Below are 25856 nucleotides of genomic sequence, written 5' to 3'. Positions count from 1 at the left end.
ATATATATATATATATATATATATATATATATATATATATATATATATATATATATATATATATATATATATATTAAAGATTAAAGATTAAAGATTAAAGAACCAATGATTGTCACACACACACTAGATGTGGTGAGATTTGTCCTCTGCATTTGACCCATCCCCTTGGGGAGCAGTGGGCAGCAGCGGCGCCGCGCCCGGGAATCATTTTGGTGATTTAACCCCCAACTCCACCCTTGATGCTGAGTGCCAAGCAGGGAGGTTATGGGTCCCATTTTTATAGTCTTTGGTATGACTCGGCTGGGATTTGAACTCCAACCTACCGATCTCAGGGCGGACACTATATATATATATATATATATATATATAACTTTATTTTTTAAATATACATATAATTTGAAAAATGTATATATATATATCTTTATTTTTTAAATATATATATATATATATACATATATATATATATATATATATGTATATATATATATATATATATATATATATATATATATATATATATATATATATATATATATATATATATATATATATATATATATATATATATATATATATATATATACATATATATATATATATATATATATATATATATAAATAGCATTTGTATTTTATTTTTATTTAGATTCTGATATGTAGTAGTTCAAGTGTACACAAACCAGGTACGGTAGTACAATTTTGAACTGACATTTTAAGTGTCTCCTAATTTGTATTGTAATTTTATCTTTATTGTTGTATCCATTAATACACTTAATCATTATTTATTATTGGCTTTTTTCCTGTATTGTTGAAATAATCTTGTGCTACAACATTTTTAGGCGAGTGAAAATTCGAACAAATGATATCACTGTCAAACCATGGAAATATGGCACCGCCTTATGGAATGTTTATAATGAAAACACAACATAAATGAAATTACAGGCAATATATCGAACGATTCCCACCTATAGACTAAAATTTGAGTAAATGTTAGTTATTCTGGTCCACATCTCGTCTCGTAACTGATATTAGTGATCGTACCCTTTATTAAAAAAGAAAACGGGACAGAAAGGCTATAATAACGAGGCAGTCTTTTGAACAACTCTTTGAAAGGAACGGCTCCTCAAGACCAGACCCGCTTTAAAGAGCCAATAAATACCATCACCACACACACACACACACACACACACACACACACACACACACACACACACACACACACACACACACACACACACACACACACACACACACACACACACACACACACACACACACACACTTGACAAGGACAACGCAAAGGAACTACTTTTAGTGGCGTCGTCATCACAGAGCGCTAACTAGCTTATGCCGCTATATTGACATATTGAGCTGCTGCATCGCCTCCGAGTTGGTGAAAGTTAATTCTAGATTATAAATCATGCCTCTCACCTGGATAGTAGAAAGGTTGAGGACATAAACCCACAAGTTGGTCAACGTTGACATCCAACTTTAGAACTGGAGATGGCGAGAAACATTCCGTCAGCCTTTATCCCAGTGAGAGCAGACATTGTACAGTAAGCAATTGTTTTATTATGTGTGTATGTCTTGTTTAGCACTTAGCAATACTGCTACATGATGCTTAGTGTTTGACTAAAGCTGCATCTGTTTAGCACACAGCTTCTAAAACCTGTAGATCATCCTCCTTATATTCAGGGTCAAAAATAGAAGTTTCTGGATCATCATTTTTCCCAAAGTAGCCTTTGTTGTCTCTCATCAAGTCTGCCATGATTAGTAGTCTTGTTGTCGTTGAAGGGAAAGTGAACGTTGCGATGCATCTGTGAAATTAATACGCCGCCGTATGCTTAAAATGATCAAAATATGTAAATATTACATGTTATTATGAATGTTACTAGATACTACACATACACAGTGTGTATGTAAAACCTTGATGGAGGTTTTTTGGATCACTTAATAGGCGGATTAGATTGAATCCCATTATCTCCATTGTTAGCTGACTCTTGCTAGTGTTTATTCACAATTTAGAAAAAAACTAAATACTTATGTTCTTACCTTATAAAAGGATAAAACCTTTTTTTTTTTAAAGTTCCTCTTAAGCTTTAATTCTCAGTTCAGGGATGATTATTGAAAATGATCATTAAAAAGTATATGAAACCTTGATGGAGGTTTTTGCATGTTTTTAGAGCACTTTATAGGCAAACTAGAGTAACCTCCATTGTTAGCTGACTTTTGCTCGCATTTTTTTACTATTTAGAATGCATAAAAAGAGAAAAAACATTGACGCCTCAACTTTCACTCCTCATGGAGGGACTGCGGTGCGTCGCTGGAGGACTCTTATTGACCCGCCAGCGCCGGACATTTCCCCGCTTGGTTATCTTGCGATGGGAAAGAATGTGTTTTCTCACATTAATGACATGTTTATCCAAAAGGAAGTCGCCACCCTTTTCAGAAGCTCTGCAGAGAGAGAGAGAGAGCGAACCGCATGAACGCACGCCGACTTTTCCTTTGTTTCAAGGGTGACAGAGCAAACACAAGCAGTTAGAGAATGTAAGGAGATGAAAAGGAAGTAGGAGGCCTAAGTCGACTACAATGACAGCGCCCTCTATGCAAACAATCAGCCTCCATCTCCAGAAGTAACACTGCGCCCACATGACACACACGTCGTCTTTCTCACGTGCCGTCAAAGAATGCACAATTTCCAGGAAGGTTATCGAGTTGCAACTTGCAAGAAGGACATTTAGACGGTAAAATGTCAGCAAAACAAAACCTGTACTTGTTTTTTTCTGCTGTATGATTTATTCATAGGCTGCTAAAATATCTATTAGAGATGAAGAACATGAGGCTTTAATCAAGGATTTAAGGAGATTTATTTGTCTTACTCGTACACATTTATCATACGTTATAGAGTAGGCCGTAAATTCCATATGCCGCTACTTTTTTCCTACACTTTGAGCCCTGCAGCTTACAAAACCACACAGCTAATTTGTGGAGTTTTCTTTACTAATGGTCATAATAAAAACAGTTTAAAAAAAAAACCAAGCAAATACACTGAAAAGGTGTCTGATTGTTTGTGCTATGGCGCCCTCTTTTGGGCGAGTTCACTCAGTAGAAGTGCCTTTCAGTCTTCGAGTAGTCCATAGCGTTTCTACTTGTATGGATTCTTCTAGCAACGTTTTTAAGTTTTACAATATAACTAAAACAATTCTTACTTACTAAACCGTCCCATGTGTGATGTGCATATTTGTACACATCATGAAGCTAGCCTCGTTAGCATGAGCTAATATGCTAACACGTTTACGAGTTAAGTTACGATGGCATTCTCTTTGTATTGTTTCAGTTTCACAAATTCCTCAGTAAATTTACCAAAACGTCACCGTGGAGTTATTGAGTCTGTTTAGCTGATTGGAGAGCTAGCTTGTGCAGCTGGCGGGTCCACGACGATGACTTCTGTTTTTTTTGCTCAGCCGTTTTACTGCCATTTGGAAACAATTGAGTGGATTTTTCTTCGCTAATGGTCATAATAAAAACCTTTTTTTTTTAAAACCAAGCAAATACACTGAAAAGGTGTGTTATTGTTTGTGCTGTGGCGCCATCTTTTGGACGAGTTCATTCAGTAGAAGTGCTATAAGTCTTTGAGTCGTCCATAGTGTTTCTACTCTTATAGATTCTTCTAGCAACGTTTGTAAGTTTTACAATATACCTAAAACAGTTCTTACTTACTAAACCGTCCCATGTGTGATGTCTGTAGGAGTGTGTTCATGCATATTTGTACACATCGTGAAGCTAGCCTCGTTAGCATGAGCTAATATGCTAACACGTTTACGAGTTAAGTTACAATGGCATTATCTTTGTATTGTTTCAGTTTCACAAATTCCTCAGTAAATTCACCAAAACGTCACCGTGGAGTTATTGAGTCTGTTTAGCTGATTGGAGAGCTAGCTTCAGAAGCTGTCGGGTCCATGACGATGACTTCTGTTTTGTTTGCTCAGCCGTTTTACTGCCATTTGGAAACAATTAAGTGGATTTTTCTTCGCTAATGGTCTTAATAAAAACTGTTTAAAAAAAACAACAAGCAAATACACTGATAAGGTGTCTGATTGTTTGTGCTATGGCGCCATCTTTTGGACGAGTTCACTCAGTAGAAGTGCCTTTCAGTCTTTGAGTCGTCCATAGCGTTTCTACTCGTATGGATTCTTCCTTCATCACTCAAGCAACGTTTGTAAGTTTTACAATGTAACTAAAACAATTATTACTTATTAAACCGTCCCATGCGTGATGTCTGTAGGAGTGTTTTCATGCATATTTGTACACATCGTGAAGCTAGCGTTGTTAGCATGAGCTAATATGCTAACACGTTTACGAGTTAAGTTACAATGGCATTCTTTTTGTATTGTTTCAGTTTCACAAATTCCTCAGTAGATTCACCAAAACGTCACCGTGGAGTTATTGAGTCTGTTTAGCTGATTGGAGAGCTAGCTTCCGCAGCTGGCGGGTCCATGACAGTGACTTCTGTTTTGTTTGCGCAGCCGTTTTACTGCCATTTGGAAACAATTAAGGTATGTAAATAAACATTTACAGAATATTTCTGTGTAAATAACTCATTTCACAACGTATATATCTGCGGCTTATAATCCGGTGCAGCTAATATATATATATATATATATATATATATATATATATATATATATATATATATATATATATATATATATATATATATATATATATATATATATATATATATATATATATTAAAAAAAATATTCTAAAAATTCAGTGGGTGCGGCTTATATACTGGCGCACTAAACCCAGGTGGACAAAAGCATGAGAGACGGGCAACCATTTTAGAGACGGCTCTGACCTTTAAATAGCTTGGCTCTTTTTTACAGCACAGGCACTGCTACTGTTTGTACTTACTCCTTTTTTGTACAATACATTGTTAATCTTCAATTCTCGTCACCTCTTATTATTTTAGATGGATAGCGATCTAAAAAATCTGGGAGGGCTCGCCTCTCCTAAAAAGGGGGTCCTAATATTACACACTGATTGAAAGTGTTTCTGGAAAATTTCAATTCAATGACTAATTTACAACATTTTCGCAAAAAAAAAAAAAAAAGTTTTTATATACAATTTCTGTCATTTTCCGGCATTGTCGGGACTCCTGATGAGGTTTTGAGACATCTACAACTAGAGGACCAGTATTGTTCTGTTGCAGCAAGACAGTTTTTACATTTTTGTGTAAGAGTCCCCCCTATTGTACATATTACATATTGTTATGAAGGTGTCCGTTACTACATTATATATATATTTGCAGTGTGTATATTGTACATATTACATATTGTTATGAAGGTGTCTGTTACTACATTATATATATATATATATATATATATATATATATATATATATATATATATATATATATATATATATATATATATATATATATATATATATATATATATATATATATATATATATATATATATATACTTGCAGTGTGTATATTGTACATATTACATATTGTTATGAAGGAGTCTGTTACTACATTATATATATACTTGCAGTGTGTATATTGTACATATTACATATTGTTATGAATGTGTCTGTTACTACATTATATATATACTTGCAGTGTGTATATTGTACATATTACATATTGTTATGAAGGTATCTGTTACTATATTATACATATACTTGCACAGTATATATATATATATATATATATATATACATTATATATTTATATATATATATCTGCAGTGTGTATATTGTACATATTACATATTGTTATGAAGGTATCTGTTACTACATTATACATATACTTGCACAGTATATATATATATATATATATATATATATATATATATATATATATATATATATATATATATATACATATATATATATATATATATATATATATATATATATATATATATATATATATGTATATATATATATATACACATTATATATTTATATATATATATCTGCAGTGTGTATATTGTACATATTACATAATGTTATGAAGGTGTCTGTTACTACATTATATATATACTTGCAGTGTGTATATTGTACATATTACATATTGTTATGAAGGTGTCTGTTACTACATTATATATATACTTGCATTGTGTATATTGTACATATTACATATTGTTATGAAGGTGTCTGTTACTACATTATATATGTATTTGCAGTGTGTATATAAAATATTCCTCTCTGAGCTGCCACTTTACCGTGGTAGAGGAGTTTGCGTGTCCCAATGATCCTAGGAGCTATGTTGTCCGGGGGCTTTATGCCCCCTGGTAGAGTCTCCCAAGACAAACTGGTCCTAGGTGAGGGATCAGACAAAGAGCAGCTCGAAGACCTCCATGAAAAATAAAAGCAAAGGACCCAGATTTCCCCCGCCCGGACGCGGGTCACCGGGGCCCCCCTCTGGAGCCAGGCCCGGAGGTGGGGCACGATGGCGAGTGCCTGGTGGCCGGGCCTGTCCCCATGGGGCCCGGCCAGGCACAGCCCGAAGAGGCAACGTGGGTCCCCCCTCCAATGGGCTCACCACCCATAGCAGTGGTCATAGAGGTCGGGTGCGATGTGAGCTGGGCGGAAGCCGAAGGCAGGGCACTTGGCGGTACGATCCTCGGCTACAGAAGCTAGCCAATGGGACGTGGAACGTCACCTCGCTGGGGGGGAAGGAGCCTGAGCTAATGCGCGAGGTGGAGAAGTTCCGGCTAGATATAGTCGGACTCACTTCGACGCACAGCAAGGGCTCTGGAACCAGTTCTCTCGAGAGGGGCTGGACTCTCTTCCACTCTGGCGTTGCCAGCAGTGAGAGGCGACGGGCTGGGGTGGCAATTCTTGTTTCCCCCCGGCTCAGAGCCTGCACGTTGGAGTTCAACCCGGTGGACGAGAGGGTAGCTTCCCTCCGCCTTCGGGTGGGGGAACGGGTCCTGACTGTGGTTTGAGTACCCACCCTTTTTGGATTCGCTCGCACTTGAGAGTGCTCCCCCGGGTGATTCCCTTCGTTCTACTGGGGGACTTCAATGCTCATGTTGGCAGCGACAGTGAAACCTGGAGAGGCGTGATTGGGAAGAATGGCCGCCCGGATCTGAACCCGAGCGGTGTTTTGTTATTGGACTTTTGTGCCCGTCACAAGTTGTCCATAACGAACACCATGTTCAAACATAAGGGTGTCCATATGTGCACTTGGCACCAGGACACCCTAGGCCGCAGTTCCATGATCGACTTTGTAGTTGTGTCGTCGGATTCGCGGCCTCATGTTTTGGACACTCGGGTGCAGAGAGGGGCGGAGCTTTCTACCGATCACCACCTGGTGGTGAGTTGGCTGCGATGGTGGGGGAGGATGCCGGACAGACCTGGCAGGCCCAAGCGCATTGTGAGGGTTTGCTGGGAACGTCTGGCAGAGTCTCCTGTCAGAGAGAGTTTCAATTCCCACCTCCAGAAGAACTTTGAACATGTCACGAGGGAAGTGCTGGACATTGAGTCCGAATGGACCATGTTCCGCGCCTCTATTGTCGAGGCGGCTGATTGGAGCTGTGGCCGCAAGGTAGTTGGTGCCTGTCGTGGCGGTAATCCTAGAACCCGTTGGTGGACACCGGCGGTGAGGGATGCCGTCAAGCTGAAGAAGGAGTCCTATCGGGTTCTTTTGGCTCATGGGACTCCCGAGGCAGCGGACAGGTACTGACAGGCCAAGCGGTGTGCGGCTTCAGCTGTCGCGGAGGCAAAAACTCGGACATGGGAGGAGTTCGGGGAAGCCATGGAAAACGACTTCCGGACGGCTTTGAAGCGATTCTGGACCACCATCCGCCGCCTCAGGAAGGGGAAGCAGTGCACTATCAACACCGTGTATGGTGAGAATGGTGTTCTGCTGACCTCGATTGCGGATGTTGTGGATCGGTGGAGGGAATACTTCGAGGACCTCCTCAATCCCACCAACACGTCTTCCTACGAGGAATCAGTGCCTGGGGAATCTGTGGTGGGCTCTCCTATTTCTGGGGCTGAGGTTGCTGAGGTAGTTAAAAAGCTCCTCGGTGGATGAGATCCACCCGGAGTTCCTTAAGGCGCTGGATGCTGTGGGGCTGTCTTGGTTGACAAGACTCAGCAGCATCGCGTGGACATCGGGGGCGGTACCTCTGGATTGGCAGACCGGGGTGGTGGTTCCTCTCTTTAAGAAGGGGAACCGGAGGGTGTGTTCTAACTATCGTGGGATCACACTCCTCAGCCTTCCCGGTAAGGTCTATTCAGGTGTACTGGAGAGGAGGCTACGCCGGAGATTTGAACCTCGGATTCAGGAGGAACAGTGTGGTTTTCGTCCTGGTCGTGGAACTGTGGACCAGCTCTATACTCTCGGCAGGGTCCTTGAGGGTGCATGGGAGTTTTCCCAACCAGTCTACATGTGTTTTGTGGACTTGGAGAAGGCCCTCGGGAAGTCCTGTGGGGAGTGCTCAGAGAGTATGGGGTTTCGGACTGTCTGATTGTGGCGGTCCGCTCCCTGTATGATCAGTGCCAGAGCTTGGTCCGCATTGCCGGCAGTAAGTCGGACACGTTTCCAGTGAGGGTTGGACTCCGCCAAGGCTGCCCTTTGTCACCGATTCTGTTCATAACTTTTATGGAAGGAATTTCTAGGCGCAGTCAAGGCGTTGAGGGGATCTGGTTTGGTGGCTGCAGGATTAGGTCTCTGCTTTTTGCAGACGATGTGGTCCTGATGGCTTCATTTGGCCAGGATCTTCAGCTCTCACTGAATCGGTTCGCAGCAGAGTGTGAAGCGACTGGGATGAGAATCAGCACCTCCAAGTCCATGGTTCTCGCCCGGAAAAGGGTGGAGTGCCATCTCCGGGTTGCGGGCGAGACCCTGCCCCAAGTGGAGGAGTTCAAGTACCTCGGAGTCTTGTTCACGAGTGAGGGAAGAGTGGATCGTGAGATCGACAGGCGGATCGGTGCGACCCGACCTCGGATAAGCGGAAGAGGATGGATGGATGGATATAAAATATTGTGAGTGGGTTTTGAAGTTGTTTTAGAGACTTTGAAGGATACAATGGTGACTCCCATTAGCCACTTCTTCCAAGTGTTTTTTATCATCTTTAAAATAAAACAAAAAAAAACATGTATTCTTGTCTCTAATAATCATTCTGAACAATAAGATCAAGTATGCATCGCATTCACTTGTGTTGGTGCATGCATAAGCCGCACATATTATGTGACTGGGCCAGCACGTCGTTGGACTGGATGAAAAGCGGACGTGACTACAGCTCGGGGCAGATTTTCGGGAGGGGCACTGAAATTTGGGAGTCTCCCAGGAGGGTTGACAAGTATGATAATTAGTGGTGAATGTGGTGTTACCGCGGCACCGCCGCTGTATATAATCGGCGGGCCAGGTCTAGTGTTAATTTGATATCGCCTCAGGGGCCAAATGAAATTACACGGCAGGCCAATTTTGTCCCGCGGGCCAGAGTTTGACACTCATGCCGTAGATGGTGAAATCCCTAAATTCCTTGCAATAGCTGGTTGAGAAATGTTTTTCTTAAACTGTTTGGACAATTTGCTCACGCATTTGTTGACAAAGTGGTGACCCTCGCCCAATCCTTGTTTGTGAATGACTGAGCATTTCATGGAAGCTGCTTTTATACCCAATCATGGCACCCACCTGTTCCTAATTAGCCTGTTCACCTGTGGGATGTTCCAAATAAGTGTTTGATGAGCATTCCTCAACTTTATCACTCTTTTTTGCCACTTGTGCCAGCTCTTTTGAAACATGTTGCAGGCATCAAATTCCAAATGAGCTAATATTTGCAACAAATAACAACGTTTTCCAATTCGAACGTTAAATATCTTGTCTTTGCAGTCTATTCAATAGAATATAAGTTGAAAAGGATTTGCAAATCATTGTATTCTGTTTTTATTTACAATTTACACAACGTGCCAACTTCACTGGTTTTGGGGTTTGTATATCAACAAATCAAATGCTATATTTTTTGGAATCGAATACAAATAGTTGCAAACAAGAATGGCGATTCATCCGGAAAAAAATTTTTTTTGACACCCTTATCAAATCCCCATCTCTATTTTCTAAAGTGCCTTTGAAAAAAAGGCCTCTTCAACGCAGTCTGACTGAGCTGTTCTTCAAGTGCAGAGATTGCATGAGAAGGGTACAAAAGAACATTAGGGGCTCCTCTCAGAGTTCAGCATTCCTCTGACACACCCTGGAATGTAGACGACATGAAGGTCCGGGGGCCTCACGCTCACCCGCATGAGGGCCAGCTTCCAGAGGTGGGGCCAGTCCCACTGAGATGACTGGCAGCTGCATATTCCTCGCTTTGCTTTGGCCTCTCATCTCAACTCCTGCTTTTTTTCTCGCTTCCTTGGTCATTTGGCAAAAATGTGGGTGAGTCTGGGTAACACCCTCGAGTCCAAGCCTGAGGACCACATTGCAGCATTCTTTCGGGGAAAGGCTGAGCGCTGCATCACAATGACAGTGTTGTGGTTTCTCAGACAATAACTTGGCACTGCTGCTCAACCAAAACTCTACAAAATAAAATAAAAAGCAACTGGGAAACCACCAGTGCTCCTCCCATCAGGCATCATGAAATACTTGTACAGTCCTTTCTTAAAGATATCTAAAACTCACTCATTCTAAATACATACCACTGATCTGTGATCAGTTTGAATATTTAAAGGGGAACTGCACTTTTTTTTTGGAATTGTGTCCATCATTCACAATCATTATGTTAAACAACAACACATATGTTTTTCTTTTTTTATGCATTCTAAATTGTCAAATAATTAATAACAATGCAGCTAATGAAGTACACTATTGCGCCAATAAAGCCTGTGGGCAAACCACAACCGAAAAAAAATAATTCTGAAAGTTACATACAGGTTTTGGAGCAACATATGTTGCCATCCAAGCAACGTTATCATGGACGCCCCTGCTTATTTCAGCAAGACAATGCCAAGCCACGTGTTACAACAGCGTGGCCTCATAGTAAAAGAGTGCGGGTACTAGACTGGCCTGCCTGTAGTCCAGACCTGTCTCTCATTGAAAATGTGTGGCGCAATATGAAGCCTAAAATACCACAACGGAGACTGTTGAACAACTTAAGCTGTACATCAAGCAAGAATGGGAAAGAATTCCACCTGAAAAGCTTCAAAAATGTGTCTCCTCAGTTCCCAAACGTTTACGGAGTGTTGTTAAAAGGAAAGGTCATGTAACAAAGTGGTAAAAATGCCCCCGTGACAACTTTTTTGCAATGTGTTGCTGCCATTAAATTCCAAGTTTCTCAGTTGGAACATTAAATATCTTGTCTTTGCAGTTTATTCAACTGAATAGAATATAATATAATATGAGCATTTCATGGACGCTGCTTTTATACCCAATCGTGGCACCCACCTGTTCCCTTTTAGCCTGTTCACCTGTGGGATGTTCCAAATAAGTGTTTGATGAGCATTCCTCAACTTTCTCAGTCTTTTTTGCCACTTGTGCCGGCTTTTTTTAAACATGTTGCAGGCATCAAAATCCAAATGAGCTAATATTTGCAAAAAATAACAAAGTTTTTAAGTATCTTGTCTTTGCAGTCTATTCAATTGAATATAAGTTGAACAGGATTTGCAAATAATTGTATTCTGTTTTTATTTTCCATTTACACAACGTGCCAACTTCACAGGTTTTGGGTTTTGCATTTTCAGATGTTGATAAGGATACATTTATTCAATTTTTTTTGCCTTTTTTAAACTTTCACTTTTAACGCAAGTCCACCTTGGTGCTCTGCTCTCCTCAATATAACGTACTGTACTGTAAACTACACCCATAATATAACAAAAACAGTCTTCTTGGCCAGTTTAAGAGCAACACAGCAAACATTTTTATATAATTTCTATCCCAAATATCTCCTGGGAATGATCGCGACTTCGCTCTTGCGTCTGACTGACTGCTGTCAATCAGTGTCACGTTGGCAAAAAGGCAGCGCCAGAAAGCCAATCAAGGAGCTTGTGGGCGGGTCTAAAAGGGACAAGCATCAGTCTGAGAGGCCGTTTTCCGCCTGGCACTAGTATTTGACTTGTCTCCATTCAATAAGTGTTACATTACTTTTGGACATTAAAAATGATATCCATGCACGGAGTCAAAAAAGACTGACATGGTCTGTCAGCCCAAGTATGATGACCCACAGAGGCTTCTCCTCTAGGAAGCAGCTGAGAGTCCAGTGAGTGCAGACTAATCTGGGCTGTCCCAGAGACCTGCTGGACACCTGCCAAACATGAGGTTGCCACAACACAAAGTGGAAAAACCCGGTCATGCCACTATTTTAGCGTCAGTAACAGGTCGTTTCAAATCGAGGCTGTAAATACAATGAGCTATGCAAAAAAGTTTTCAAATACACGCTTTTAATGCTTTGACACCTTTCGCTTCCTCCTCGGCAGGAAGTGGACAAGCAGTGAGAACAGGAAAGTCCACTTCCTGTGGGCCAGATTCAAAACAAAAATCCACTAAGACTTAAAAACAATATATATGTAGTTTTTAAATGAGAAACTTTAATGAGAACTGTATTGAACTTAATTAGAAATACGAATGTTTATGAGGTCAACAGTCCTGTGGAAAAAAAGAGCTGTCAAAAGTGTTTATTTAGTGGTAACTTTGTGACATCTGCTGGTGTGAATAGGCCAGACACGTTTAATAAATCAAGAATCAAATATTATAATATTTGGCCAATATTATAATTTTTAAACAGAAAACATGCCCTTTTCTCTCGTCAGTCATTTATAAATAGAGCCGTCCCTCGTCAAGCTGCACATGTAATTGTACAGTTTCTCTATATTGCGATTTTTTAAAATGTATATTTATTAAAAAGTCCAATCCGTCTCATCGCTCTATTGGTCAAAAACATGCAGATTTGAGTTTTGGGTTGAAATTAAATACTTTCAAGCACAAAAATGCCAAAAATAAATTACAAAATTAAAATAAAAAGTCTTACAAAGTTATCAAAACCTTCACTCAAGGAGCAAAACAGCAGAGCAGATGAGCACAACAATATGTCAGCTTCACACCTGTATACCTGAGACACAGGTGCTCATTATGATGTCACTTCCTTGCAAATTCCAAAGCAGTAACTTTCAAATGAGCACACTCATTAGACAATTGGTAAACAACATTCAGGTGCGTCAACACGTCGTTGCTCAATTGCAGACACACCAATCAGGTTCAATAACTACTGATTGACGAAGATTTAATCACTAATATTTTCCCTGTTGGATTTTCTTTTATATTTTGTCAGTTTTTTCTCCATATTTTTTCATAGTTTTTTTAGTTTGTGTATGTAATTTTAATTTTTAGTATTATGCACAAAACTGTTGTAGCAATGTTACAACAAAGCCGGCGGCGTTTCTGGGTGTTGTTGATAAATGGTTTGGTTTTACATAGTTGAGTTTTAACTTGCACGTACAGATGTAGCGACCAACTGTAGTTACTGACAGTGGTTTTCTGAAGTGTTCCTGAGCCCATGTGGTGATATCCTTTACACACTGATGTCACTTTTTGATGCCTGAGGGACCGAAGGTCTGTAATATCATCGTTTATGTGCAGTGATTTCTCCAGATTCTCTGAAACTTTTGATGATATTACAGACCGTAGATGGTGAAATCCCTAAATTCCTTGCAATAGCTGGTTGATAAATGTTGTTCTTAAACTGTTTGACGATTTGCTCACACATTCGTTGACAAAGTGGTGACCCTCGCCCCATCCTTGTTTGTGCATGACTGAGCATTTCATGGAAGCTGCTTTTGTACCCAATCATGGCACCCACCTGTTCCCAATTAGCCTGTTCACCTGTGGGATGTTCCAAATAAGTATTTGATGAGCATTCCTTAACTTTCCCAGTCTTTTTTGCCACTTGTGCCAGCTTTTTTGAAACATGTTGCAGGCATCAAATTCCAAATGAGCTAATAGTTGCAAAAAATAACAAAGTTTTCCAGTGTGAACATTAAATATCTTGTCTTTGCAGTCTATTCAATTGAATATAAGTTGAAAAGGATTTGCAAATCATTGTATTCTCTTTTTATTTACCATTTACACAATGTGCCAACTTCACTGGTTTTGGGTTTTGTATTTTCTGTAGTCTATATTTGCACTTCCTCTGTGCACTTCACTTAGATGACTCAAATCACTGAGAAGTAGAATTGCTAAAAGTGTTTCATGTCTTCCTTTGAGCGATATTTTCCGCATCTACTTTGTTTTAGCAATCAAGAATATTTCAGTTGTTTTCATCCTTCTTCGTGGGGACATTGTTGATTGTCACGTCATGTTTGGATGTACATTGTGGACGCCGTCTTTGCTCTGCAGAAAGTCTTTGCTGTCGTCCAGCATTTTGTGTTTGTTTACTTTGTAGCCACTTCAGTTTTAGTTTCGTTCTGCATAGCCTTCCCTAAGCTTCAATGCATTTTCTTAGGGGCACTCACTTTTTGTTTGTTTTTGGTTTAAAGGCCTACTGAAATGAATTTTTTTTATTTAAACGGGGATAGCAGATCTATTCTATGTGTCATACTTGATCATTTCGCGATATTGCCATATTTTTGCTGAAAGGATTTAGTATAGAACAACGACGATAAAGATTGCAACTTTTGGTATCTGATAAAAAAAAGGCTTGCCCCTACCGGAAGTAGCGTGACGTAGTCAGTTGAACATATACGCAAAGTTCCCTATTGTTTACAATGATGGCCGCATGAAGTGAGAGAGATTCGGACCGAGAAAGCGACAATTTCCCCATTAATTTGAGCGAGGATGAAAGATTTGTGGATGAGTAAAGTGCAAGTGAAGGACTAGTGGGGAGTTGAAGCTATTCAGATAGGGAAGATGCTGTGAGAGCCGGGGGTGACCTGATATTCAGCTGGGAATGACTACAACAGTAAATAAACACAAGACATATATATACTCTATTAGCCACAACACAACCAGGCTTATATTTAATATGCCACAAATTAATCCTGCATAAAAACACCTGCGTGTTTGTTATGCTAGCTCCTAGCTCCTCTGCTAGCGCCTAGCTCCATAGAACACGCCAATACAATTCAAACACCTGATCAACACACACAATCACTCAGCCCAAAAGACCGTTCACCTAACCCAAGGTTCATAAAGCTTATATATTTTTAAAAAGTTACGTACGTGACGCGCACGTACGGTACGGTACGTGTTATGCTAGCTCCTAGCTCCTATGCTAGCTCCTAGCTCCATAGAACACGCCAATACAATTCAAACACCTGATCAACACACACAATCCCCCAGCCCAAAAGACCGTTCACCTAACCCAAGGTTCATAAAGCTTATATATTTTTAAAAAGTTACGTACGTGACGCGCACGTACGGTACGGTACGTGTTATGCTAGCTCCTATGCTAGCTCCTAGCTCCATAGAACACGCCAATACAATTCAAACACCTGATCAACACACACAATCACTCAGCCCAAAAGACCGTTCACCTAACCCAAGGTTCATAAAGCTTATATATTTTTTAAAAGTTACGTACGTGACGCGCACGTACGGTACGGTACGTGTTATGGTAGCTCCTAGCTCCTATGCTAGCTCCTAGCTCCATAGAACACGCCAATACAATTCAAACACCTGATCAACACACACAATCACTCAGCCCAAAAGACCGTTCACCTAACCCAAGGTTCATAAAGCTTATATATTTTAAAAAAGTTACGTACATACGCAAAAAAAAGTTGCGCACATACGGTCAAGCGATCAAATGTTTAGAAGCCAAAGCTGCATACTCACAGTAGCACGTCTGCGTCTTTGTCATCCAAATCAAAGTAATCCTGGTAAGAGTCTGTGTTGTCCCAGTTCTCTACAGGCGTCTGTGTATCGAAGTCAAAAGTCCTCCTGGTTAGAGTCTCTGTTATCCGAGTTCTTCCATCTTGACTGCATCTTTTGGGAATGTAAACAAAGAAGCGCCGGCTGTGTACTGTTGTGGCTGACTACGTTCGAAAAATACGTCCATTTCGCACCGACAACTTTCTTCTTTGCTTGCTCAGCTTCCTTCTCCATAATGCAATGAACATGATTGCAACAGATTCACGAACACAGATGTCCAGAATACTGTGGAATTATGAAATGAAAACAGAGCTTTTTCGTATTGGCTTCAATGTGGAAGGCATACCCGTGTTCCCCGGTCTACGTCACGCGCATACGTCATCCTCAGAGGCGTTTCGAACCGGAAGTTTAGCGGCAAATTTAAAATGTCACTTTATAAGTTAACCCGGCCGTATTGGCATGTGTTATAATGTTAAGATTTCATCATTGATATATAAACTATCAGACTGCGTGGTCGGTAGTAGTGGCTTTCAGTAGGCCTTTAAGCATTAGATACCTTTTTACCTGCACACTGCCTCCCGCTGTTTCCGACACCTACAAAGCAATTAGCTACCTGCTGCCACCTACTGATATGGAAGAGTATTACACAGTTACTCTGCCGAGCTCTAGACAGCACCAACACAATCTCCCAGACTGTATCTCAAAACACTGGTTTAATGGATACAATCAACTTGTTTTTACACTCTACTTCTTCTTTAATACCACACCCAGAGAGCCCAAGCAGACGTCCATGACTGTAGACTTACCCGGGTCCAGGTGCGTGAAGGTGCCAATGACAAAGTCCAGAGTGGAGACGGCCAGCACCGCCAGCAACAGCAACTGGAGTCGCACGATCCACTTGACACCGGCCAGGTTGATTCCCAGCAGGCCGAGCAGCACCGCGGCTGATACACCTCTCACCGCCCACTGGTTCTGAAGACCAAGCAGCTCGGCCACCGACTCGGAGAAGCCAGCGATGTACATGGCAGCAGCCACACACTATGGAGGGTGGCATGTAGTCAGCAATACTGAAATGGGAAAAATGTCCAACTCTGGTTTAGAGATCGACCGATTGTATTTTTCAGGGCCGATACGGATTATTAGTAGTCAAAGAAGCCGATACTATTATTTCAGTGGTGTGCCGTCAGGGCCAGCAAGGCCTTGTCTGCTGGCCTAACGTAACCAGAAATCATGATCATAATTAAAGATAAAAGTATTTTTTAATTTACTTTCCCTAAATATCTAAAAGTATTCATATTCTCTTCATGTCATATTATGCTCCTTCCAGCGCTGTTGTTTTTATGTTATAGAGTTTTTAGCCAATCAGAATTCAGCTAGCTTATGTTGCCATGCTGTACCAAATCTGCCTAGAGCCTTCAGAATCAACAATGCAGGCGTCCGTGCACTGTAAGTGAATATGCACATACAGTTGATAGACAGTTGCGATAGCCAATCAGATCACAAGTTGTTGTCAGTAAGGCCTTCTAGATGGCCACAAATAGTGAAGAGCATGCGTCTAGGTAGACATGCAGGCAGCTGGATGTTTTTGATGAGCACGCTGTGGAGTAAACTTTAAGAAGTCAGCCAACACGCCTCGTCAGCATCTTTTATTATTAGACAAGACACAATTTGCAAGGCCATTTTCAAGAAGGATATTAAAAGGGAAACTACATCTTGTGAGACCATATCGGACAACCCCGGAAGCTCGAATGGGTGCTACAAAATTGTGAGTTCAAATATTTTGTTGAATGTGTTTTTTTTGCAATTTTTATTTTGACAGTACCACAACAGATATGTTTTAATTGCTGATGCGGGTTTATTGATTTTTAAATGCGCCAGAAAATAACCTGTTTTGTAAACTGTTGGTGGTGATTCAATGCCCAGTAGTGCGTAAATGTGTTTCTGTATAGTATTTCTCCAGCAATGGTCATGTGGTGACATAAATGATGGTATTTTGAGAGGTAATCATTGAAGTCGGACATCACTGAAGGCCTAGGTGGGAAACGCACGGCCCGCCACTGATTCATTTACAGTAAAAGGTATTTAAAGATGAATATTACATGTCAGTAATCACCTGGACAAGACATTAAGTTGTTTTTTTAAACATATTTTTTCAGTAAAGGTGGGACCAGTAGTGACATAATGTTTGATGTTGTGTTTAATTTATCATCAAAAAACATCAAATGCCTTTATTACGTGTGTCTAAGAGGAACATCAACTTTTAATTTCTAAATATGGAACATCTCCTGGGAAAATTGGTCCAACTATGACAATTCATCGACTCTATTTTATACCATTTTATAACACTTTATGAATTTAATACATATTGTGGAGAATGTATATATGTTTAAGAGTTATTTCTGTATTTATAGTCATGTTTAAAGCAGCTAGTGTTTTTCCATTTGTACTCTTTCTATTTTTTATCTTATGTCCGGAAGTAAACTGTGTGTGTTACCTTGAAGGCTTGCACTGTAGGAGATGGAATATTCCCTTTTGTCTTAACTGTAGTAGAACAATGAGGCTGTGTTCCTTTCCGGACAGGTGGGGGCTTTCTTCATGTGCAAGAAGTTGGCTCTTCCGTTTGAGTGTTAGATCGACTCGATGAGCCGATATGAATGTATTGGTTTTGCTGATCTCCTGAAGCTTCAGTAAAACTTGACAATATTCCTATTCTGTCTTGATGGTCCTTCTTACTCTGCATATATGTCATCTGAAAGAATTTGGGATTGACAAGTGACTTCACTTCCCTGGGAGGGAAGTCTGGTCAGACGCAACAATTGTAAGGTTTCCTCCTGAAATATTGTCAACATTTCCATAAAACAATTCTGGGCTCCTTCACGTAGATTATAGTTGAGACATTTTTCAAGATGGCTGACATCATTTCTTCCTGGATGTTACAGAAAGTATGAGAATTTGTGAGCTGCTGCCTGCTTCTCTTTACTTATAAGATCATCTCATATGTGTAAAGATATTTACAAAAAGTTTGTATTTTTGTCAGAGATATCTTTTGTCCAGCCATCTCTGCCGCGCTGTTATTTGATTGATCATGAAACTCGTGGCGCTCATTTAATGAGCCCACGCTGCCAGAGTTGTGGACAAGGGCTAGTCGAGTTACTTCATCGCTGCAGTAGCGAAAACAAAAACTGCCAGGGAAGGACAAAAACTGGATTTCCTTGCAAAGTTGTAAAGTTTTGACAGGTAAGCAGAGGAGACGTACTGTAGGCGACCATCACTGCAAGACAGAGAGAAAGAGAGGGGCCACTGCTGCTGCTCACTGCTCCCCTCACCTCCCAGGGGGTGATCAAGGGTGATGGGTCAAATGCAGAGAATAATTTCGCCACACCTAGTGTGTGTGTGACAATCATTGGTACTTTAACTTGAACAATTCTCACAAGAACTCAAACAAATGCCCTGTCAGATATCAAAACATATTTGGGGAAAAATATTTTATTCTTAAACGAATTAAATAAATAGAAAATTGGGCTCTAGCAAAAAGAGAACTATTTTATTACATAGCAAAAGTGTTGGTGCTTAAGCAGTGGTTATTATTATCTACTTTACTAATTATTTATTTTATAAAAACCAAATGCTGGTATCATATATGCATATATTGTATCTGATGATGTGTTTCTGTTGTAAAAAAACAAAAGAGGCAGATACTGATTTGAAAAAAAAGCAGATACCGATTTAGGTCAAAATGCCAAATATCGGCGGTGATAATAATAATCGGTCGATCTCTATTCTGGTTACTCACCTGTCCGAACACGTAGAGGAGCCCCACAGTCCCCCCGACTCGGCCTCCTAAGACCATAGACACCATGGAGTACACACCTCCACTTCCCACCCCACAGTGCTGGCACACGCCAATCCCAGACATGACTGTGACCAAAGCAAAAACCACCACCATGGAGACCAGCAGCAGTGCGAGCAGCAAGCCTGTGTTCCCCTGCAAAATGACAAAAAGAGTCCAGCGACACTGCAAATATAAAGACAAAATGTCCTGTGGCAATAAGAGTATCCAAAGACTTACATTTCCTCAATATACAGATCACAAATATTGATAACTAAGCATAGGGAGTGCGGTTTACTAAGGCAGTGTTTTTCAACCACTGTGCCGTGATACAGTCTGGTGTGCCGTGGGAGATTATCTAATTTCACCTATTTGGTTAAACATATTTTTTTGCAAATCAGTAATTATAGTCTGCAAATGATGTGTTGTTGTTGAGTGTCGGTGTTGTCTAGAGCTCGGCAGAGTAACCGTGTAATACTGTTCCGTATCAATCAATCAATGTTTATTTATATAGCCCTAAATCACAAGTGTCTCAAAGGGCTGTGTATCAGGCTGGGTATCAGTAAGTGGCAGCCGGTAGCTATTTTCTGTGTAGATGTCGGAAACAGCGGGAGGCAGTGTGCAGGTAAAAAGGTATCTAATACTTAAACCAAAAAAATACAAAAGGTGAGTGCCCCTAAGAAAAGGCATTGAAGCTTAGGGAAGGCTATGCAGAACAAAATTAAAACTGAACTGGCTGCAAAGTAAACAAAAACAGAATGCTGGACGACAGCAAAGACTTACTGTGGAGGAAAGACGGCGTCCACAATGTACATCCGAACATGACATGACAATCAACAATGTCCCCACAAAGAAGGATGAAAACAACTGAAATATTCTTGATCGCTAAAACAAAGTAGATGCGGGAAATATCGCTCAAAGGAAGACATGGAACTGCTACAGGAAAATACCAAAAAAGAGAAAAAGCCACCAAAATAGGAGCACAAAACAAGAAGTAAAACACTACACACAGGAAAACAGCAAAAAAGTCCAAATAAGTCAGGGTGTGATGTGACAGGTGGTGACAGTACACCTACTTGGAGACAAGAGCTATAGTGATGCATGCTTGGTTATGCTTTAAAGTCATATCCAACAATTGTGACAACGACTCTTTATTGTGAAGTGAGTTTCGTTTTTTAATGATTTCTGCTGGTGTGTGTGCCTCCGCATTTTTTCAACGCAAAAAATGTGCCTTGGCTCAAAAAAGGTTGAAAAACTCTGTACTAAAAGGTACACACTGGTTGGCATCAGGCACACTCACCCACCTAAACCTCACTCTCATCCGGGTCACGGCACCAAGCGTTCTTGCCAAGCGTTATTCTCCTCTGCTCCTCACACGGCAAGAACCCAAGTCGTCGGCATGAGAGGCGAGCGTGCTGACTACCGAGCTAAAAGTATCCACCTGATGGCCTAGCCACGCTGGCTGGCCTCCGTTACACAAGTACAGGGGTCTGCAACCCGTGGCTCTGTAGCCACATGCGGCTCTTTCATGCCTCTGCTGTGGCTCCCCTTGGCTTTGAAACAAAATGTCAACAAATAATATATATATATATATATATATATATATATATACATGTATCTATATATATATCTATATATATATATATATATATATATATATATATATATATATATATATAGATATATATATATATGTATCTATATATATATATATATATATATAGATATATATATAGATATATGTATATATATATATATATATATATACATATATCTATATATATATCTATATATATATATATATATATATATATATATATATATATAGATATATTTTTTTATTTTTATTTTTTTATTTATTTATTTTTTTTATTTATTTTTATTTTATGTTATCTATTTATGAATAGATTTAGAATCAGCCCTGTAATGAGGTGGCGACTTGTCCAGGGTGTACCCCGCCTTCCGCCCGATTGTAGCTGAGATAGGCTCCAGCGACCCCAAAAGGGACAAGCGGTAGAAAAGGGATGGGTGGATGTATTTAGAATCAGGATAAATAAGAATCGCAATTTGGATGTGAATCAATATTTTTGTGCACCCCTAACATTTAGTTATATTACTGTTGATAAATGTATCGATCCGCCCACCAATGTGAGAGCTCTTGCTTAGCGATTAGCATGGCTTCTTGTATCCTCCTATGTAGCATAGCTATTCCTTGTCTTTCAGTGATCATTATCACTGGAAAACTTGACCGGCCTTATAAAAGAAAGGTATTTGACGCCATGGAGGCAATGGTTAGTTAGCTACTAAGTTTTAACTGCAGGTTGTATGCTTTCATGTGGATTATTCAATGTTAAATCCAATAATTGTTTGCAGTCTGCTTCAATCTGAAATTAGTTTATAGGTATATTTGTCCTATAATTTAGACTTTTCCAGGGCGGTGGAATACCACAGCATGTACTCACCACCAAGTAGCCTGTGCGCAGAAACAGGACTACACCAAAGATGTTAATCATGCACGTGGTAAAGACACCATCCCAGGTACCGAAGAGAACCGGCTCCCACATAAAAAGTTTGATCCTCCACCATGGCTGACTGGACTGCTGAAGGCCCTGGACGGACATATTAAAGTCACATTATTATCAGGGAGACATTCAGAACAATGGAAGATTATTTCCTATAGAAATCAGTCCAACAGTTGTTGTGTTTACAATCCCAGTACGGCAATACACTGCTTCACACGCTGTACAGTAAGCAAGAACCATGTCATGTCTTATTTGCACACGGGGAGAGGTGTGTCAAGAATTCAGGTGTAAGCCAGTGTCCAGATACAGGTATTACATCCTGTATGATGCAACTGTGCATGTTTGCACTGACGATATTGAATTAAGACTAATACATTGTACAGAGGGCAGCACGGTGGAAGAGGGGTTAGTGCGTCTGCCTCACAATACGAAGGTCCTGAGTAGTCGTGAGTTCAATCCCGGCCTCAGGATCTTTCTGTGTGGAGTTTGCATGTTCTCCCCGTGACTGCGTGGGTTCCCTCCGGGTACTCCGGCTTCCTCCCACCTCCAAAGACATGCACCTGGGGATAGGTTGATTGGCAACACTAAATTGGCCCTAGTGTGCGAATGTGAGTGTGAATGTTGTCTGTCTATCTGTGTTGGCCCTGCGATGAGGTGGCGACTTGTCCAGGGTGTACCCCGCCTTCTGCCCGATTGTAGCTGAGATAGGCTCCAACACCCCCACGACCCCGAAGGGAATAAGCGGTAGAAAATGGATGGATGGATACTTTGTACAGATTAGATTTATGGCTCTTTGAAGGGAGTCGGATCTTGAGAAGTCGTTCTTTTCCAAGAGTCGTTTAAAAGACTCTCATTATCATAGTTTTCCCCCCATCGTTTTAGAAAAGGAAACAGTCACTAGAACAATATGAACCAAAAATGTACACACATATTACTGTATTTGTGGAAATTATTCTGAAATATTGTCTAACACCTATTTTTTGTTGATTTCATTGTAAACATGCTTTGACAGTGATGTCACCAATTTGAATGATCACTCACTTAAAAAAACTGCGTGGGGGTGGAAGAAAAAAATATTGAGTCTAAGCCTGGTCCCCCTAACATACATACACACACATATATATATATATATATATATATATATATATATATATATATATATATATATATATATATATATATATATATATATATATATATATATATATATATATATATATATATATATATATATATATATATATATATATATATATATATATATATATATATTAGGGCTGCAACAACTAATCGATTAAAATCGATTATAAAAATAGTTGGCGATTAATTAAGTCATCGATTCGTTGGATCTATGCTCTGCGCATGCGCAGAGGCATTTTTGTAATTTTTTTTTTTGTTGTAATTTTTATTTTTATTTTTTTATTATAATTTTTTTTATAAACCTTTATTTATAAACTGCAACATGTACAAACAGCAATGATCAAAATAAGTATGGTGCCAGTATGCTGTTTTTTTCAATAAAATACTGGAAAGGATAGAAATGTAGTTTGTCTCTTTTATCCGATTATTAATCGATTAATCGAAGTAATAATCGACAGATTAATCGATTATCAAATTAATCGTTAGTTGAATATATATATATATATATATATATATATATATATATATATATATATATATATATATATATATATATACTACCGTTCAAACGTTTGCGGTCACCCAAACAATTTTGTGGAATAGCCTTCATTTCTAAGAACAAGAATAGACTGTCGAGTTTCAGATGAAAGTTCTCTTTTTCTGGCCATTTTGAGCGTTTAATTGACCCCACAAATGTGATGCTCCAGAAACTCAATCTGATCAAAGGAAGGTCAGTTTTGTAGCTTCTGTAACGAGATAAACTGTTTTCAGATGTGTGAACATGATTGCACAAGGGTTTTCTAATCATCAATTAGCCTTCTGAGCCAATGAGCAAACACATTGTACCATTAGAACACTGGAGTGATAGTTGCTGGAAATGGGCATCTATACACCTATGTAGATATTGCACCAAAAACCAGACATTTGCAGCTAGAATAGTCATTTGCCACATTAGTAATGTATAGAGTGTATTTCTTTAAAGTTAAGACTTGTTTAAAGTTATCTTCATTGAAAAGTACAGTGCTTTTCCTTCAAAAATAAGGACATTTCAATGTGACCCCAAACTTTTGAACGGTAGTGTGTATATATATATATATATATATATATATATATATATATATATATATATATATATATATATATCAGTTTTTCCCATAAACTGCCAAGATACCTGTGGTGGTGGGGGCGTGGCTATGGGCGTGGTCACCATGACATCATCGAGTAATTTGCATAATTTACTACAATGATATGATTTTCTCTAAAAAGGCTCAAAAAATGTATACTTACTAATTAATAATAACAGTTTTGTTTTAAACGTCCATCCATCCATCCATCCATCCATCCATTTTACAATATAATTACAACACTTTATGTACATATTTATATACAGACTTGAACAATAAGTTATTCACTGAAATATATTTATTAATTGTGGTTCTTAAAAAATATATATCTTATAAAATATAAAAGCTAAAATGTCTCTTAAAGCTCTGCCCCTTTAATTAGTGCATACTAAATAATTTTACTTTAGCCTACTACTACAACCATATTATTTACCAGCAACATAAAGTGAAACAGAGGCAGAGGTGTCCTGCCACAGTCAGTAACAAATAAACAGAAAACAGTAGTGGTCAAATACAAATAAGGCAACAAGAGAAGTATCCTACACTTCTCTTTTGTAAAGTAAATCTGAACAGCCTATATGGGCATCTACATCTACTATATGATTTGCCTGAGAAGCTGGACAGGACAAAAACATTTATTTTTTTTATTTGTGGCGGACGTTATTCTTTCCGCCACAAATAAATGAATGTGTGGGAAACACTGTATATATATATATATATATATATATATACACATACATACATATTAATGTACATATAAATATATATACACATATATATATATATATATATATATATATATATATATGTATATACATACATACATATATATATATATATATATATATATATATATATATATATATATATATATATATATATATATATATATATATATATATATATATATATATATATATATATATATATATATACATACATACATACATACATATAAATATATATACATATATATTTATATGTACATTAATACATATTGATGTACATATAAATATTAAAATATTAATAAACGAACGGCTCGCAACTAGGAATCGATTCTCATCGCTCACTTAAAAGAGCAGTTCAAAAAACATGATACTTTGTCTTTTAAACCTTAAAATTACAGTTGGTACAAAATGCGGCTGCTAGACTTTTGACAAGAACAAGAAAGTTTGATCATATTACACCTATACTGGCTCACCTGCACTGGCTTCCTGTGCACTTAAGATGTGACTTTAAGGTTTTACTACTTATGTATAAAATACTACACGGTCTAGCTCCAGCCTATCTTGCCGACTGTATTGTACCATATGTCCCGGCAAGAAATCTGCGTTCAAAGAACTCCGGCTTATTAGTGATACCTAGAGCCCAAAAAAAGTCTGCGGGCTATAGAGTGTTTTCTGTTCGGGCTCCAGTAC

General features: G+C 39.0%; 1 protein-coding gene across 2 annotated transcripts in view; it reads right to left on the bottom strand.

Annotated features, from left to right (window-relative positions):
* Positions 1 to 25856, bottom strand: part of slc12a8 (solute carrier family 12 member 8) — a 71384-nt gene that overhangs the window by 39640 nt on the left and 5888 nt on the right. Inside the window, exons 3-5 of one of the 2 annotated variants that reach the window (XM_062068860.1) lie at positions 22115 to 22261; positions 19617 to 19838; positions 16630 to 16861 (exon numbers count right to left, since the gene is read on the bottom strand). In XM_062068860.1, coding sequence (XP_061924844.1) covers positions 16630 to 16861; positions 19617 to 19838; positions 22115 to 22261 — 601 coding nt within the window. The remainder of the gene's footprint in view (positions 1 to 16629; positions 16862 to 19616; positions 19839 to 22114; positions 22262 to 25856) is intronic. The other variant, XM_062068861.1, reaches the window with a different exon arrangement.

Source organism: Entelurus aequoreus, linkage group LG14 (genome assembly GCF_033978785.1).
Source record: "Entelurus aequoreus isolate RoL-2023_Sb linkage group LG14, RoL_Eaeq_v1.1, whole genome shotgun sequence".
In the NCBI taxonomy this organism is placed as follows: domain Eukaryota; kingdom Metazoa; phylum Chordata; class Actinopteri; order Syngnathiformes; family Syngnathidae; genus Entelurus; species Entelurus aequoreus.
Note: the sequence above shows the minus strand (reverse complement) of the source record. Positions and strands in the feature narration are given on the sequence as shown.